This window comes from Syngnathus acus, chromosome 14 (genome assembly GCF_901709675.1).
Source record: "Syngnathus acus chromosome 14, fSynAcu1.2, whole genome shotgun sequence".
Classification (NCBI taxonomy): Eukaryota; Metazoa; Chordata; class Actinopteri; order Syngnathiformes; family Syngnathidae; genus Syngnathus; species Syngnathus acus.
Window position 1 is genome coordinate 1,796,531 of NC_051099.1, and position 16,232 is coordinate 1,812,762.

Here is a 16,232-nt window from a genome sequence, read left to right on the forward strand (position 1 = left end):
TAGTATATATATACCAAGTGAGACTAATCAAACTATTTTTTTAATTTGGTTCTTTTAACAGCTTACATTTTCAATAACATGGTGGCAACTTTGCGAGTTACAGAGGAGAAGAAACTTGGATAAAATACACAGTACTTTAGTCAAGATGGAATACAAAGAAAGAGGACATTTTACACCTCAGATAGCTCAAACGGTTGCCCTGAGTAGGATCAACAAAAAAGAACATGTTATTAGTAATCTAAAGTCAGCTTTTTGTAAATTTCTAACAAAACTGTACAAGCAGTTTTCCATGTCATCAGCGCAGACTAGATGCAGGAAGATAGACTGCTAAAACAAGAACACATTACACCGTATTACAGCTCCGATATCCTCATTTCTTTTTCTTCTTCTTCTTTGGAGGTTCCTGATCTGAGTCGCTGCCACTTCCGGAGTCTGAGCTGTCGGAGGATGACGACGATGAAGAGGTGGAAGAAGATGAGCTGTCATCTTCGCTGCTGCTGTCGTCGTCCGAAGATGAGCTTGAGGAATCGCTGCTGTCTGTGGATGAGTCACTGGATGAGCTGTCTGACTCGCTGCTGCTCCCACTTGAGTCTTTAGCCCTGAGAACACATGGCGCCAAGTAAAGCAAACACGTATTAATAGTAGAAAATAGAATCATGAGTATCGATATTACTACAATATTACTAATAGAAAATAAGACACTTGAGTAAGGTACTTGTGCAACAAGTTTGAATTTTAATACAAGAATATAGCCTAAGTAACCAAACGTACCCTTTGACACTAAGCGGCAACACAAATGAGTGATCACAAAAAAAAAAGACAACTTACTTTTTGGTTTTCTTCTCACTGGAGCTTTGATGTCCTGGTCTACAAGGGGAAAGACATTTAGCTCAAATGCACATGTTCAGGTATCTTACGCGATCAACAGTTGATCTCATAATGCTGCATTTGGTTACAAGATGTGAAGCGACAGAAGTTACCCTACCCGGTGATGCTCCTAGGTTGATTCTCAATTTCCTTCAGCTTTTTCTTCATCTCAACTGTTCTTGAGGGTCTGTGCACATATTTGCGCTTCCCTGTGCATTCGTACGTCCAGTGTCCCATCTCCAAACACTTCTGGCAACGCACGTGTTGTTTGTTAGCCTCCCTAAATGTGACGATAGAAGAAAACAATGACTTCCAATGCCAATAGGCCTCTTGAATGAACATTTGGACCAGCACGGTGGTCAATTTGTTGCCATCTCTTGCCCAGAGGTCATGGTGACTAATAAAGAAAATTAATGGCTGGATAGATGAACAATTCATAAATCATTTCATCAAAAGTTGGAGTATGTAGATCTCTTAGCTTACAATATTCTTGTCAAGTTACTGCCACTGCACGGCAAATGAAGCGTATACGTAGGCCTACTGGGATAAACTAGGACGATGAATTGACCCCCCAAATGAATATAAAGAGAAGAAAATGTGTAGCTTTTCGTTGAAATGATGACGTACCGAGAGCGGAAAACGGCAAAAACAGCGTAGCTTTGGAGCTCCTTTTGAGCCCGGTAGCTTTGACATAGATGTTTAACCATGTCAAAAAAATATCATTTAGTGCGCAAAAAAACACCATCACGGTCAGAATGTGTGAAAATTACTTTATTTTCGGTTATTGATCGAATACTTACGCTTGCCGCCTGGCGATTATTCTGTGCATGGGAGTCGCCATGTTTAGCTTTACTTTTCTTCTTCGTTTGAAAATAAATCCAACTCTCCGTTTTTTAGCAGCTAAGATTGATTTGCGCCACTCTTGGCTGAAATGGGATACTACAACTAATAAGCTACCCGCACTAGCATTCTGCATTTGGGTACCATTACATGTTTTCTAATTATGTGGAGTTTTCTCTGAATTTGTAACTGGAATATCTGTATCAATTATAATATATTGCATGCATCTTGTAATCGAGAGTCTCACTTTCTTGACAAAATGTTACTAAAAATTAGTCAGAGAACATAACATTTGCAGTTTCATAATGCTTCCCTTTGCTTTGGGTTGAGTAAAGTCTTTTTGCAAGCAGATGCTGAAGTTGAGCATTTGGTTGTCTTTTGTCACCCTCCCACGAGTCAACTGCTGTCATTCCCACCCATACTACTCGTTCGTGCAGTGGGCTGTTACAGTATCACACAAAAACGCACACTTTTGTATTGGTTTTCTTCAAAAAGACTTTCAGTACGGACATATGCCGTCGTAGCTTGTGCCATAATAGAAAAGTAAATGAATTCATCATTGTTCAATGTATAATTATAATCCTCAACTCAAGAAATAAAACGTATTGATAAAAAACAACCAAAGCTGAAGCAAACTGCTAGGCGTGTACATGAATTTGACTTATCGTACTTCAAAACTAATATGTTTTGAAAAAATAAGCATAGAGATAACAGAACATACTCAAAAATGTTTTAGAAGTAGAAGCGTCATCGCTTTAGAAAGATCTAGAACGTAGTTTCTGGAATGATCCAGATCTCGCGATACCTGGTGGCAAAACGACGCAGACCACATTGTAACTGCAGGGAGGCAGCACAGATCGGAGCCACCGGTAAACGGTGAGGATTATGACTACAGCTTACCTTAGCACAACTTGAGGGAGCCTCGAAACTACTTATCTGGACTTTTGCAACATTGGTATAAGCGTAGCTGTTGGCTTGATGTGCTGCTTATAAACCACAGGTGTTCATAGTGAAGTTTGAAGACTCGGCTCGAAGATGTCTGTGGTGGGATTTGACTTGGGCTTTCAAAGCTGCTATGTAGCTGTAGCCCGAGCCGGTGGGATCGAGACCATCGCGAACGAGTTCAGCGACAGATGCACGCCGTAAGTCATTGAGATATGCTTCGTTTCAATTATCAAGGGAAATGCATTTTGTATTTATAGTTTGCCTCACCGTTGTCTGGTTATGATATCGCACGTGAACGCATCATTTCTCATGACTCGTTCAGTGGTCGTAGCTAAACTTGATTACTCGTTAATTGCCTAGTAACTACTCTAATTTAAAGTTCAAATGCTTGTGTTCAAATTTTACAAGTGTCACGAATGTAACTACAGCTCGTTTGCTGTTCACATAGCAACCACGATTGCACACTCGAGCTAGCTTTGTTAGCCAAGATGATAGTTTTTATGAACTGTACATTTCGGAGGTTGAATTCATTCGCCCTGAGCTCACGGGCGGGAGGCGCGGTTTCCTACATTGGCATTGAATAACGCTCGGTGTCTCAAGCACCGCCCATCTGGTGTGTTTTGAGTCACATATTGCGCTACAAAGGCGACGACAGTAGGTCATGCTTGTTGGAAAATTCTAGCAATACTTATGGAAATAACTTTCTGTGAATTATATTTTTGCTTGAACCTTTCTACATTACGGCAATTATCCTGCATTATTATTATTATTATGTCATACACTGATATTTGTTGATGCCTTTAACATTTTAACGTAAATTAGAATGTGTTTGACAATCTGTATGCAAATGGTCATGTTAGGTGTATAATTACGTTTGCTTGAATTGAAAACAATATACTTTTATAAGCTAATATCTCAGCAAGTTATTAAAAAAATGTTGTAAAAAATAAAACTTGTAAATGTTCTCAGGTCATTCGTCTCATTTGGACCACGGAATAGATCTATTGGAGCTGCTGCAAAGAGCCAGGTGAGCATGCCCTCCGCCAAAACTACATCCAGTGATCCGTGTCATGTTCATCCTTCATTCCCTGCGTTCAGGTGGTGACCAATTGTAAGAACACGGTTCAGGGCTTCAAACGGTTCCATGGCCGAGCCTTCGCCGATCCCTACGTTCAGTCGACCAAGTCCAACTTGGTGTATGACCTTGCGCAGATGTCCTCCGGCTCCGCTGCTGTTAAGGTGAGATGTGCGAAGGAGCCTTAATGCTGTTCATCCAGAATGATTTTTAGCAGACGGCCATGATCTTGCACCCTAATTGAAATACTTCCCGAATGTCAGGTGATGTACATGGAGGAAGAGAAGTTGTTCAGTGTGGAGCAGGTGACCGGGATGCTGCTGACCAAGCTGAAGGAGACAGCTGAGAGCGACCTGAAGAAACCAGTGGCTGACTGCGTCATATCTGTAAGCAAATGCTGTTCATTATCAACATATGATTAGGTGTAAACTCACTAGCTAATGTTAACATTCCCTCCACAGGTTCCCTGCTATTTCACTGACGCAGAGAGGAGGTCTGTCATGGATGCCGCCCAGATCGCCGGCCTCAACTGTTTGCGACTAATGAACGAGACCACAGCCGGTACATGATTGCACACGCTCTCCACTATAAATTAGAATTCCTTTTGTATTTTTACAATAATCTTGCAGGGATATTATACTTATTTAGCCATGTTCCTATTTTGAATGAGTCACAAACTGGTATATGCTACTCTGGTGTGACTGAATAGTTTCACTGACATGCTGAAACCTTGATGTATGCTTTTTCCATAAGACACTCCCACAAATCCATTAACTAAGAAGTGGCCCTCACAATTCAGATGGCAATGTTTTGCCTTCCTAGCTATGGTTGAAGATTTCTATTATATTTGCGAAGGCATATTGTTCAGCAAAGTCCAGTTAAGGCAGCAATGTTGCAGAGACTTAACATTACAATTGTCTGTGTATTGCAGTGACTCTGGCTTATGGCATCTACAAGCAGGACCTGCCAAGTCCAGAAGAGAAGCCCAGAATTGTTGTGTTTGTTGACGTGGGCCACTCCGGTTACCAGGTGTCCGTTTGTGCCTTTAACACGGGGAAGCTGAAGGTGAATATTCAAGAATCGGAAGTGTACACACGCTTAGCCATCAATTATTAACCACTGGTTCTTCGCAGATCCTCGCGACGGCGTTTGATTCAGAGCTGGGCGGTAAGGACTTTGACAACATTCTGGTGAGCCACTTCTGCGAGGAATTTGCCAAGAAGTACAAGATGGACGTCAGGTCCAAGCCTCGCGCGCTGGTGCGCCTGTACCAGGAGTGCGAGAAGCTCAAGAAGCTGATGAGCGCCAACTCGTCTGACCTGCCCCTAAACATCGAGTGCTTCATGAATGACATTGATGTCTCCAGTAAGCTCAACAGGTGAGGTTAAAAAAAAGACACATGTATGTGTGTGTGTTACCATCATCCACAATATTGACCTTGTTGTTTGGCGTCCACAGGGGTCAGTTTGAGGAGAAGTGCGCGGGGCTGTTGGCCAAAGTGGAGGCCCCCCTGCGCAGCGTCATGGAACAAGCTAGTGAGTGCATACCACCTTAATGCTAGGGGGATTGTCCACTGTGGAACCATAATTAACTGTACAGGCATTTGTTGTTTTAAGTAACATTGACTCCAAGCTGCTCTCGTTCTCCCTGTGCCCAGAGTTGAGGAAAGAAGACGTGCACGCTGTTGAGATTGTTGGCGGCGCCTCCAGAATTCCCTCCATCAAAGAGCGCATCAGCAAGTTCTTTGGCAAAGAGCTGAGCACAACTCTGAATGCGGACGAGGCCGTGGCCAGAGGCTGCGCGCTGCAGGTACAGACTGTACAAATGCAACTTTTGGGTCTCGTCATATGCTTTGAGTGAAAATGTGCAAATGTGCTTCCTCCACACAGTGTGCCATCTTGTCTCCGGCCTTCAAAGTCAGAGAGTTCTCCATCACGGACGTTGTTCCTTATTCCATCTCACTTAAATGGAACTCTGCAGTGGAGGATGGAGTGAGGTAAGAAGTTTCCGATCGTTTTAATTGTCTTGACATGTGCTGTGGATGGTCAATAAGGTTATATTTGAACATGTGCACACGACAGCGATTGTGAGGTGTTCCCCAAGAATCACGCCGCCCCCTTCTCCAAAGTGTTGACCTTCTATCGGAAGGAGCCCTTCCTCCTAGAAGCCTACTACAACAACCCCAAGGAGCTGTCCTACCCCAACACCTCCATAGGTGAAGTATGCCCGCCAACAATTGCACCAACAGTTGATGATATTAATGTGGATAAAGTTCGGATTTGTTGTGATTGAAGCCACAGTTAACCAGTTCGCATGATACCAAAATGACTCCCCCCTGACTGTTTTTATTTGCATCCAATTTGAGTGGCAAAGATGAGTTGAATCGTTGCGTGTCAGACATGGAGAAAACAAGCTAACAGTCTCCGCCTTGCCCCCGCAGGGCAGTTCATGATCCAAAACGTGGTCCCTCAGCCAACCGGCGAGAGTGCCAAGGTGAAGGTCAAAGTTCGAGTCAACATTCACGGCGTGTTCAGCGTGTCTGGCGCTTCCCTCGTAGAGGTGCTGAAAGTGACAGATGGAGAGGAGCCCATGGAGACCGACCAGATGGTGAAGGATGAGGAGGTATGCGCAGTGTTGATTTGAACTTGAGGCAGGCAGAAGTCTCGAACACAGCAAAAAAACAAAACAAAATTGTGGCTTTTGCAGGCAGTGTAAAAGGGAAAGGCCATTCACTTTTGCACGGGCTGTCTGATCACACCTTACCTTAGCATTCAATTTTGTCATCACTATGGAATGTAGCAGGCAGGCACAAGGTGTTTCCTTCGTTCTTCTAAATGCGTCTGTGGTCATTAAATGTAAGATTGTAAATATATAGTATATATATTTTTTTCTGTTTTTACGGGGCGCGGAAGATATATCTAGAGGAGGCGGTGGCTCACTTTTATATCATGTTTGCCTATTGTTTTTTTGTTGTTGTCGTCATATCAGAACAAAATGCAAGTAGACCAGGAAGATCAAAAAGCAGTTCCTGGGGGAGACAAGAAAGGTGACACAGAGGAGATGGAGGTAAATTTTGACTTGAGAGACTTGACTATGTGTCGAGCTTCATAAGGGCACAGCGCCTGGCCCTTGCATATTTCTAGCGGAAAACAATTTCCCACTCCTGATTTTCAGATGGCGACAGAGGAAGGCAAGCAGGACAAGAAGAACGAGCCTCAAGCAAAGAAGCCCAAAGTGAAAACAAAGACGGTGGATCTGCCCATCCAGCCCAATTTGTACTGGCAGATGCCTACCGATGTGCTAAATGTGCATGTGGAGAACGAGGTAATGTGCTAGAAAGCACCAGGCATGTCCAGCATGCACTTCAATATAGTTGTAAGCCAAAGGAAATCATCATCAAAAGATGGAAAGTAGAAGCTCCAAAGCAGATAGAAAAATGGAATAGAAATCCTTAAAATCAGGGACAAGGAAAGTGAAGATTCCACTGAATTTCTGCTGACTGCTGTTTTCTCACGTGACCATTTTCCTCACACACTGGTCATGTCTGATTGTGGTCATGCCTCTAGGGCAAGATGATAATGCAAGACAAGCTGGAGAAAGAGAGGAACGACTCCAAGAACAACGTGGAGGAGTACGTGTACGAAATGAGAGACAAGTTGCTCGGCCCCTTGGAGATGTTTGTCACTGAAGCGGTGAGAAAAATAGCTGTCAAAACCGCCTGTTCATTCCAATTTTCCAGCCTTGACGTTTACTGTTTATCTACACGCAGGATCGTGACATCTTCTCATTAAAATTGGATGACACAGAGACTTGGCTTTATGAGGATGGAGAGGATGAAAAGAAGCAAGTTTACATTGACAAGCTGGAAGAACTTAAGGTAAAACATTTGATTGAAACCATTTAAACGGCCGTTGTGATATTGCTCGGAATGGCTGTCTAGTAACCGAGGTAACTCGATAAATAATTTAATTGTGCATTAAAATCCTGCCCACAGAAAATCGGGCAGCCTATTGTTGAGAGAGCCATGGAAGCTGAGGAGCGGCCGAGGTCGTTTGAGGAGCTGGGCAGGCAAATCCAATTGTACATGAAGATCATCAACGCCTACAGGGCAAAGGTAAATTAATTTTTGGGAGTTCACAAGTTCGGACCATTTATGAATTTAAAAACTGTGAAGAATGTACAAAGCAGCCATTATGGACTCACTCGCATGCTTTCCCGCACAGGACGAGCAATATGCACACTTAGACGAGCTGGAAGTGACCCGCCTGGAGAAGCAGGTAAACGACGCCATGGCATGGATGAACAACAAGATGAACCTGCAAAACAAACAAGACCTCACGCTGAACCCGGTGGTCAAAGTCAGCGAGATCCAGGCCAAGTGCAAGGTGCCATATTTGAACTCTCAAACATGCATGAAGGGAACTTCGCTACAGTTGAATTTGATTTCTCTCCCCACAGGAGCTGTACTCGGCATGCAACCCAGTGTTGTCGAAGCCCAAGCCCAAGGTGGACCCGCCAACGGAGAAGACCGACAACGGGCCCACCAACGGACAGGAGGGAACGACGGAGAGCCAGCCCCCCAACTCAGACAAAAAAACACCGGAGCAGAAAACGGCAGAAAACAAGCTCCCCGAAATGGACATTGACTAGGTTTTTGTGCTTTTCGCCCTGATTACGTTGCACTTGTGAGGATCCGGCAGCATTCCCATAGAAGTACTGCTCATTGACTGGTTCCATTTCTTCTGACTACAAACTAGTTCTCATCTGTAATGGTCACACTGGGATTTATGAATGTTTGCAGTATACAGTATCTTGTCAAGGCTAAATGGCGAGTTGAATCTCGAATGTCCGGAGTTCATCCACTTTAAAGTGATGATTTTCTGTTTTTGCATTTAGATTCAAAAAGACAGATGTGCTTGGTTCAAAGTTCAAACGACAACATCTTGCTATTTCATTTGTTGTAGGACTTTTCTTATTCATTTAGTGGTACGATTCTTCACTGGTGTTTTTTCTACATAATGCTCACACAGGTGCTGCCATTGTTGCTTGTCATTAAATGAGTAAAAATAAACATCAAGGACATTAAAATGGGATTCTTCATTTATTCAAGAGGAAATTATACCTAGACAATGCTAGTTTTATTTCAATTACCACTGGATGGATGAGTGGGTGAGAACTGAAAAATGCAACTTTAAAATCGTATTCGTGTTCACAGGTTAACAATTTCTAGACTTCTTGAATTGGAAATTGAGTTGGAATTGGTATTCGTAACACTGAATTAATTGCCCAAGCATCAAAATCAGACATTTTTTAATGATGTTAACTGCAAGGATACCTCCAGGCCTCGCGGGGTCGCTGCGATAAACAGTTACAGCAATGCAATCGGCACACGTCTGTAGCGTTTGGCACTATTAAGGTAAGAAACGTGTTTTCTCACTTTTTATTTCTTTTTCAGCGTGGCATCAAGTGTACTTTTTGATGTCTCGTACACACGTGGGAGTGGACAAAGTTAAAGAAGCGGTGGCCGAGGTCTGGCATGAGCCACTCTTTACGTCAGCTTCCACCGAAGAATGCTATTGCTAGCTAAAGCTAGGCTGTTGTCAAATGATTTTTTTAGAATAACATTTCCACACATGCGTCCTGTTTCTACTTTAGATCAAAGTTAAACGACTTGGATAAGGTAAGTTAGCTTCTGTTGTCATGTGAAGCGAAGGTAAATTGACATTACGTCACGTGAAAATGACGTCTGCTATCATTCAGTGACAGTATTTTTTTTTTTTACAAATGTACACGCGAGTACATACAACACGCAAGGGTCTCTTACTCATCTTATGTGGGGCCTGCATCAAATATTCCATAACAAATAACTTTTTTTCCGTGCATTCATGGCATGATGTGGTGCACATGTGCTCCTCAACCGACTTTGTATTCAGGCTTAGTTCAGAATGAATTGAAAAAATGGATGAGGGGCCAGTCCTAATCAATACTGTTTTGTTGTACCAGGAATGTAAATGTCTCAGGACAAGGCAGACCAGGAGGACGAGCTGCTTGCTTTAGCAAGTATCTATGAGGAGGAGTTCCATCGAGGTGACTCTGCCCAGGGGGGAGAGATCCAACTCTGTGTGAAGCTTCCGCCAGATTTCAAAGTTGTTGTAAAAGGTATGTTTCAACCCAATGACTGACTGAAATGAGCCATAGAAAACTAGAGTGGCCTAACTTGTGTGGCTCAAATGTGAGCAAGCATTCTCATATCTGGAATCTTTTGCAGGGGAGAAGCAAACAGAATATAAAATCAGCTTTTTACCTCCTTTGGTTCTAAACTTTGAGCTTCCTGAAGATTACCCATCTACAAATTCTCCAATATTCACTCTTAGCTCAAAATGGATGACCAGAAGACAGGTGTGACATAACGAAACTTGTGAAAATGGCACGACACCGTTTTTCACTCAGGTCATTATTCCTCCTACTGCTCGTTCTCATCAGATGAGCTCTCTGTGCCGACGCCTGGATGAACAATGGGAGGAGAACCGAGGCTCCGTGGTTCTCTTCACGTGGATTCAGTTCCTCAGCGAGGAGGTGCTGGACTTCCTGGACATTCAGTCTCCTCTTTTAGTCACCAGGCATGAAAGTAAGGCGAGTGGGGAGCGCAGCAGGAAAGCCGACCACGACGCCTCAGGTATGAATGGGGGGGGCTGGATGCACTTGCGTGTGAAACTTGCGGGGTTCAGTACCTTCAACAGGGTGAAGAGCCTCGAGATTATGACTTTCTCACATGTTTGCGTGCAATTTGGCTCAGATGTGACACAGCACGGAAGTCCTAGCTATAGCTCGGACAAGAGGAAAAGAGAGCTGAGAAAGAAAATGTATGACCAGCAAACCTCGTTGGACCCGCGGGCCATCGTGTCTGTGGACACACGCGTGGACCTCCTACCTCATCTGTTGGACTTTGACGAGGCGCAACGGCAGAGAGTGTTTGACGGCACGCCATTCTGCTGCGCCATCTGCTTCACGGAGAAGCGCGGCGGCGACTGCCTCTGCTTCAAAGAGTGCCAACATGTCTACTGCAAAGCCTGCATGACGGAATATTTCCAGATCCAAATACGGGACGGCAACGTGCAGTGCCTTAATTGCCCCGAGCCTAAGTGCTCCTCTGTAGCCACGCCCATGCAGGTACCACACTGCGACGTATTTTGCACATTTTGTCACTTCGAAATGTTTCACCCTCCCCGTTTGTACTTTGTAAACCCGCCAGGTCAAGCAGCTGGTGGACGAGGAGCTGTTTGCACGCTACGACCGCCTGCTGCTCCAGTCTAGTCTTGACCTGATGGCCGATGTTGTGTACTGTCCTCGCCACTCCTGCGGCACGGCGGTCATGGTGGAGCCCGACACCACCATGGGCATCTGCTCCGTGTGCCAGTATGCGTTTTGCACGCTGTGCAAGATGGGCTACCACGGGGTCTCTCACTGTAAAATCCCCGCAGGTACTTTGATTGATGTGCAATCTTGCGTCTCAATACATTTTGGATATGGCATAGAAATTCATTTATGCCACCTTGGAGATGATTTTGCTCATTTTCTATCCGGAACCCAAAATGTTCCGTTTTTTCTCGTCTTGTGCCACAGAGGATTTGCGTAGCCTTCGTGACGAGTATCTGTCTGCCACGGCCGAGGGCAAAAAGTTTATGGAGCAGCGCTTCGGGAAAAGGGTGATCCAGAAAGCCGTGGAAGAGTCCTTTAGCAGGGATTGGCTCAATGAGAACTGCAAATGCTGCCCTCATTGTGGCACCAACATACAGGTGGGGGGCTCCCTCTGTTAGTTACAGGGGGTTACTACACACACACACACATACTATGCTTTTTTTTTTTCCCCGCTAACAACCCTGATTAAACATAGCTCCTCCTGAGCATCGCTCAGTCAAGATATGTTCCTGCGACATAATGGCTTGACACTAATTACTACTTTCCCATTAGCCAGGGTTTTGATGAAACAACCCCCACTCTGTTAACTTAGAATGTGCTGCTTGTCTGCAGCTCTGCTTACCTTGTGTTTTTGACATGCTTCCACATGATGTATGTGTAGAAAATGGACGGCTGCAACAAAATGACTTGCACCTCGTGCCGCCATTACTTCTGCTGGCTGTGTCTGGGCCTGCTCAACAAAGCCAACCCGTACAGTCACTTCAACAACCCACACTCACCCTGCTACAAACAGTGAGTCATTCCTTCCTCCTCACGTCAACACGCCTCAAAACGAGATACTCCTAAATGTTTGTTTTATTCTTCTTGCCGTAGACTCTTCCACGGTGTGGATCTGGACGAAGAAGATGCCTTATGGAGTGATGAAGAAGACTGATGTTTGTTGTCGTGCTGCCCGCCTGAATGCACTTTATCGCACAGCAGTCGTTTTTTTTTTTTTCCTCCATCTTTTGATTGTTGCAGCGATGCATTTTTTTTTTTTTTCATCAATCACTTCATTAGGTGCACCGTCACGTTCAGTAGGACGTTTAGAAAGCACTTAGAATTCATAGCAATGCATATAGTAAACAAATATTTAAATGTATCCCTCAAAATATGATACCACTACTACACATTATGAGAATACTTATTTTGCCTTTGATTTGATATCAAATTTGCTGGCATGGCTCATTTGCCATATGTTTCCCAGGCTTGATTACCAACATAGATATGGGGGTCTTAGATGAATAGCGTGCTTTCATGATCTCGTTTCACTGCACGCGTGGGCCAAAATAATGGGCTCTAAGTGGTGTGCCCACTGAGTGACTATGTATGTCTACAGGGTGTCTCTGAAAATTGTATATACTCTATTTCTTTTTTCTGATTGAGGGGTCGGGTAAACTTAGTTAAACACAGTAAGAAAATTCAATGCCACAAACTTGTTTTTAGGGAGGCATTTACAGAAGAGAATTAGCATGTTTTAAGTCTGTCTTTTGGAGATGTTAATGATGTTCCCCTAAAGATCTTTCAAAAACCTCACTAATGGTGTGTTTTTAGATCAGGTTTAAATAGGGCGAGGGGCTGTTTGTAGCACGTGTTGCCAAAAGCTACTATCCAAAGGGAAGCCGTAGTTTGGATAATGACTCACTTTTATTGCCCGTTTTAAACTGAACCAGGTGGAAAGTAATTTATTGCTTGAAATTGTGTTCAAGCTAAAGAGACGTTGTTTAAACAGCTTTGTTGTCATCACGAGAAACCTTGTTAAGCTTCAAAATAAATGTCCCCCTTCTAGCGTTTAAATCATGCATTCAGTATTTGTCATTTGAATTCTCATTAATGATTTGAAATGCCTTGGCCATCTTCAGCGGGTAAGTCACTTTATTTCAGTTAATTCCATTTTATTTGACAGTGATTAACTTAAAACTGTTGGACTAACATTTTGAAACTAACGATGCTGTGGCGTGTGCGTCCATCCCGCGGCGCGTCTTGTAACCTGCAAAGTGACCCATATTTGGGCTTGTAGTCCAGGTGGCGGTGCTGTGTGACCTGCGCGGGAGCAACAATGAAACGCTAAAGAAACAAAAGAGCACACGTTGGAGCCTGAGACTGAAAAGAGACGACAACATTGTGTCACCCCTTTGGCTAGAGTTGCTGACAGGGGATAACCCTTTAAAATGGCCCCCCTCCCTCCTGTCGTGCCCCTCTCTCATCCACACACACACACAAACTGACTGAGCGCTACTATGCCTCTAAAGACATATCTTCTCTCACAAACACAGGAAAGCATTAACAACAGCAGCACCTGAAGACCGCGGCGTGAAGCGGGATCGAACTCCAACGGAGGGGGAAATAAGGTCAGTGTGCGATCAGGAGACACGTTCGGCCTTGGAGCTCAAAAGGATCACCGGGAAGTTCCCAAAGTTTGATGACGTGGATGTGGAACGTTTACTATGCCTTCACTGAATGAACCAGAAAATTGAAAACTTTTACCTCAATTTATATGCTGTTGGAAACTTATTAGGCCTAGCAATTTTATTCTTACCTGTTTTAATTTGTGTGCTTATTCAAGAAATTTCATTTGAAAAAGTTACAAAAGTATTGTAATTATGTGTTGATAATTGAAACAGCGATGCAAAAATAGAAGATTGTATTTAGATGACAATATAGTTTGACTGTGTCCCTAAATATAGTATAGTCATTTACTTTCATCTTCAGGGAAATATATTTATTGTTGGAGTTTCTATGTAATTATAGAAATACAATATTACTGGATATACATTATTACCCTTTGTCACTTTCATATAGGTAGACTGCTCATTTCAACTTCAACCTATCATAAACACAAATATCTGAGAAGTGACCCAAGTCGCCTTATCATGATTGAGAGTGAGAGAGAGCTGTCGGCCATGGTGCAGGAGCTGTGGGACAACGACGTCAACAGACTGCGACCCGGACAAGACTACAGGATATCCTTGCAGGTGCAACATGATGGCACGCTTTAGGGTTACAAATAAACACAACTGACTTACATTGGGGTAACAAAAAGGCTTACGCATTGGATTTTGTACTATATGCAAATAAGTACAAAAGAGTTACACTGCTTTATTGTACTCCTGTTTCAGGGCAAAGCTGGAGACAATATGGCCATCAATGACGACGACGACAACGATGGGGCGGGGTATCCTCTGTTCAAATTTGTAGACGAGAACATTTTCCAGAAGGAGACTTTTTTAGGTGAGTGATCATCTTAGCATCAAGATGCCGCCAAGAAATAATCTTAAAGTGAGGGGAGGAACTTCATTTAGGCAAAAGTAGTGCTTGATTCATCCTGTTGCCAAGTAACTACTGTATGGCATAGTGATTCCAAGAGTTAGTTTAGGCAAAAACCTGTGGATGCCCTGAAGAGGGACATCCTATCTTGTATTACAACTTGCTCTAGTAATGACCCCTTGGCTCCCAATCACACTGCTCACAGCTTTTTTCATCCACTGCTATAATCTCTTTACGACGAACAGAGGCACGTTGCATAATCCAGATCGTGCAGAGTTCACTATGCCTGGCCAGCGGGTGCAAGCAACATAGCCCCGCCTCTGCTTGGATCACATGACTAGAAAATTGCTAAGACGTATGCTTTGTTTATGTGCTTGTATTTAGCCCTCTGCAGGTACTTGCTAATGCTAAGGCATTTGCTTTCGATGTTTTGAGCAGTACAGCCATAATGTCTTCCAAATATTTCCATGAGGTTAAATTTTACATCTGTGTCTTGACATATTTGGATTATTTTTTTTTTTTTGCATTCACAGCCTTTATTTCCTTGTTGGATAACTATGTGAGTGACACTGGGGAGCCAGAAATCGTCACCCCTGAGGAGGTGGCAGAGAACCACAAGTTCCTGGACTCTATTGTTAAGACTCCCACCATGAAGGTACTGTCGGAGAACCCACATTGAGACATGCTCTTGGTTTTTGCTTTCCACCACACTATCAATAATTTGCCCCTTATTTCTTGTAGTCTCATTCTACAGTATGTTTATTTTTGTTGTGTTGTTATAGATAGCTCACAAATACCTGGTGGAGAAGCAACTTTCCCCGCAAGACGAGACGCAGTTCAAGGAGCAACTCTACAGAATCTGGTTTGAACTCTACGCAAGGAGAGGATCCAGCAGGTGGGTGCAGTCTGTCACCGAGCCATAGTGTAATGCGGGAATCTTTCACCACCATGCTGAATTGTCTGTCTTGCTGTGGGAAGGCTGCACTGTGAGTGGGGACTAGAAGGATCTGTGAAAAGAGATTTGAAAATCCACCCATCCATTCTCTCAGGCCAGATTCGTCAGGATTTGAACACGTGTTTGTTGGAGAAACCAGAGGAGGCAGGACAGTCATTGGCTTTCACAATTGGATCCAGTTGTACTTGCAAGAGAAGCTGGGTCATATCGATTACAAAGGCTACAGTGTCAACGCTAACTCGCCACAGGTACTCCGCTTTCTTGAACAACTAAATGTTAGATTAAAGAATGGAGTGAACCAAAAACTATGACAAAAGGTCCAAAACCATTCGAACCCTGAGCCTTTGTGACATGTTTATGTTCCCTCCAGCCAGACGAGAACAAGCACATCTTGGCACTGCAGTTCAGTTGGAAGAACGGCATCAAGCCCAAAGGCAGCATCTTCATCGGCGTCAGTCCCGAGTTTGAGTTCGCCCTCTACACCCTGTGTTTCCTCAGCTCGCCCAACGAGCGGGTCAAAGTCCAGTTTAGTTTCTACGATGTAGAGATTGTGTGCCACCACTACAACCAGAAGCACATAGGCACCACTTACCCCGTGCTCCTTAAGTACCAGAAAAACACTTAATTTACATCCAAATCTTCATCTTACATGGGACTGTTGTCTTTTTAATTTGACTGAAAATACAATAAAACCTTACACCATATTATGGTTGTTGGGTTTTCTTGTCTCTGCACTTAAAATATTAGGACTACTTGCTTTTATTTTTGATTAATTGCATTTGTTTATCCAAATGGCAATTTTGTCATCCACTCCTTTCCTGAAAC

At 43.6% G+C, this 16,232-nt stretch overlaps 4 protein-coding genes across 8 annotated transcripts; 3 read left to right on the forward strand and 1 right to left on the reverse strand.

The window, feature by feature from the left end:
* Positions 1 to 22: 22 nt before the first annotated feature.
* zcchc10 (zinc finger, CCHC domain containing 10) lies at positions 23 to 2,515 on the reverse strand. 2 transcript variants are annotated; one of them, XM_037269583.1, is made up of 4 exons: positions 2,429 to 2,515; positions 986 to 1,147; positions 829 to 867; positions 23 to 599 (listed from the first exon to the last, which is right to left on the reverse strand). In XM_037269583.1, exons 2-4 carry the CDS (start codon positions 1,102 to 1,104, stop codon positions 371 to 373), a joined length of 387 nt encoding a protein of 128 aa, XP_037125478.1. In that variant the 5' UTR covers positions 1,105 to 1,147; positions 2,429 to 2,515; the 3' UTR covers positions 23 to 370. The 2 variants fall into 2 exon arrangements, with proteins under 2 accessions (XP_037125478.1, XP_037125477.1); XM_037269582.1 differs by lacking the exon at positions 2,429 to 2,515 and adding an exon at positions 1,668 to 1,779.
* On the forward strand, positions 2,497 to 8,815 carry hspa4a (heat shock protein 4a). Of its 2 annotated transcripts, XM_037269581.1 has the most exons (20): positions 2,497 to 2,583; positions 2,708 to 2,849; positions 3,622 to 3,679; positions 3,751 to 3,891; positions 3,991 to 4,113; positions 4,189 to 4,288; positions 4,659 to 4,792; positions 4,861 to 5,105; positions 5,186 to 5,262; positions 5,385 to 5,536; positions 5,617 to 5,723; positions 5,809 to 5,942; positions 6,168 to 6,349; positions 6,716 to 6,793; positions 6,902 to 7,051; positions 7,294 to 7,419; positions 7,497 to 7,604; positions 7,722 to 7,841; positions 7,951 to 8,112; positions 8,186 to 8,815. In XM_037269581.1, exons 2-20 carry the CDS (start codon positions 2,743 to 2,745, stop codon positions 8,375 to 8,377), a joined length of 2,496 nt encoding a protein of 831 aa, XP_037125476.1. In that variant the 5' UTR covers positions 2,497 to 2,583; positions 2,708 to 2,742; the 3' UTR covers positions 8,378 to 8,815. The 2 variants fall into 2 exon arrangements, with proteins under 2 accessions (XP_037125476.1, XP_037125475.1); XM_037269580.1 differs by having other exon boundaries at positions 2,529 to 2,849.
* A 259-nt stretch (positions 8,816 to 9,074) lies between these two features.
* Positions 9,075 to 12,982, forward strand: rnf14 (ring finger protein 14). The gene is made up of 9 exons (XM_037269781.1): positions 9,075 to 9,143; positions 9,731 to 9,886; positions 9,996 to 10,126; positions 10,211 to 10,403; positions 10,524 to 10,897; positions 10,980 to 11,208; positions 11,351 to 11,523; positions 11,808 to 11,938; positions 12,020 to 12,982. Exons 2-9 carry the CDS (start codon positions 9,739 to 9,741, stop codon positions 12,078 to 12,080), a joined length of 1,440 nt encoding a protein of 479 aa, XP_037125676.1. The 5' UTR covers positions 9,075 to 9,143; positions 9,731 to 9,738; the 3' UTR covers positions 12,081 to 12,982.
* Positions 12,983 to 13,126: 144 nt separating this feature from the next.
* Positions 13,127 to 16,111, forward strand: endou2 (endonuclease, polyU-specific 2). 3 transcript variants are annotated; one of them, XM_037269782.1, is made up of 7 exons: positions 13,127 to 13,536; positions 13,988 to 14,160; positions 14,305 to 14,416; positions 14,986 to 15,107; positions 15,235 to 15,347; positions 15,502 to 15,655; positions 15,778 to 16,111. In XM_037269782.1, exons 2-7 carry the CDS (start codon positions 14,059 to 14,061, stop codon positions 16,030 to 16,032), a joined length of 858 nt encoding a protein of 285 aa, XP_037125677.1. In that variant the 5' UTR covers positions 13,127 to 13,536; positions 13,988 to 14,058; the 3' UTR covers positions 16,033 to 16,111. The 3 variants fall into 3 exon arrangements, with proteins under 3 accessions (XP_037125677.1, XP_037125680.1, XP_037125679.1); XM_037269785.1 differs by having other exon boundaries at positions 15,782 to 16,111; XM_037269784.1 differs by having other exon boundaries at positions 13,992 to 14,160.
* Positions 16,112 to 16,232: the final 121 nt, after the last annotated feature.

Excerpts from the sequence above, each read along its gene's own strand:
- endou2 (XM_037269782.1), top strand. The coding sequence starts at position 14,059 with ATGATTGAGAGTGAGAGAGAGCTGTCGGCCATGGTGCAGGAGCTGTGG. Across the intron at positions 14,161-14,304 it reads ACTACAGGATATCCTTGCAG|GGCAAAGCTGGAGACAATAT; the intron begins GTGCAACATGAT and ends CTCCTGTTTCAG. Across the intron at positions 15,656-15,777 it reads TCAACGCTAACTCGCCACAG|CCAGACGAGAACAAGCACAT; the intron begins GTACTCCGCTTT and ends TGTTCCCTCCAG.
- zcchc10 (XM_037269582.1), bottom strand. The coding sequence starts at position 1,708 with ATGGCGACTCCCATGCACAGAATAATCGCCAGGCGGCAAGC. Across the intron at positions 1,148-1,667 it reads ATAATCGCCAGGCGGCAAGC|GGAGGCTAACAAACAACACG; the intron begins GTAAGTATTCGA and ends CGTCACATTTAG. Across the intron at positions 868-985 it reads CAACCTAGGAGCATCACCGG|ACCAGGACATCAAAGCTCCA; the intron begins GTAGGGTAACTT and ends TTCCCCTTGTAG.
- rnf14 (XM_037269781.1), top strand. The coding sequence starts at position 9,739 with ATGTCTCAGGACAAGGCAGACCAGGAGGACGAGCTGCTTGCTTTAGCA. Across the intron at positions 10,898-10,979 it reads CTGTAGCCACGCCCATGCAG|GTCAAGCAGCTGGTGGACGA; the intron begins GTACCACACTGC and ends TAAACCCGCCAG. Across the intron at positions 11,209-11,350 it reads TCACTGTAAAATCCCCGCAG|AGGATTTGCGTAGCCTTCGT; the intron begins GTACTTTGATTG and ends CTTGTGCCACAG.
- hspa4a (XM_037269581.1), top strand. The coding sequence starts at position 2,743 with ATGTCTGTGGTGGGATTTGACTTGGGCTTTCAAAGCTGCTATGTAGCT. Across the intron at positions 5,724-5,808 it reads GCAGTGGAGGATGGAGTGAG|CGATTGTGAGGTGTTCCCCA; the intron begins GTAAGAAGTTTC and ends TGCACACGACAG. Across the intron at positions 7,605-7,721 it reads ACAAGCTGGAAGAACTTAAG|AAAATCGGGCAGCCTATTGT; the intron begins GTAAAACATTTG and ends TCCTGCCCACAG.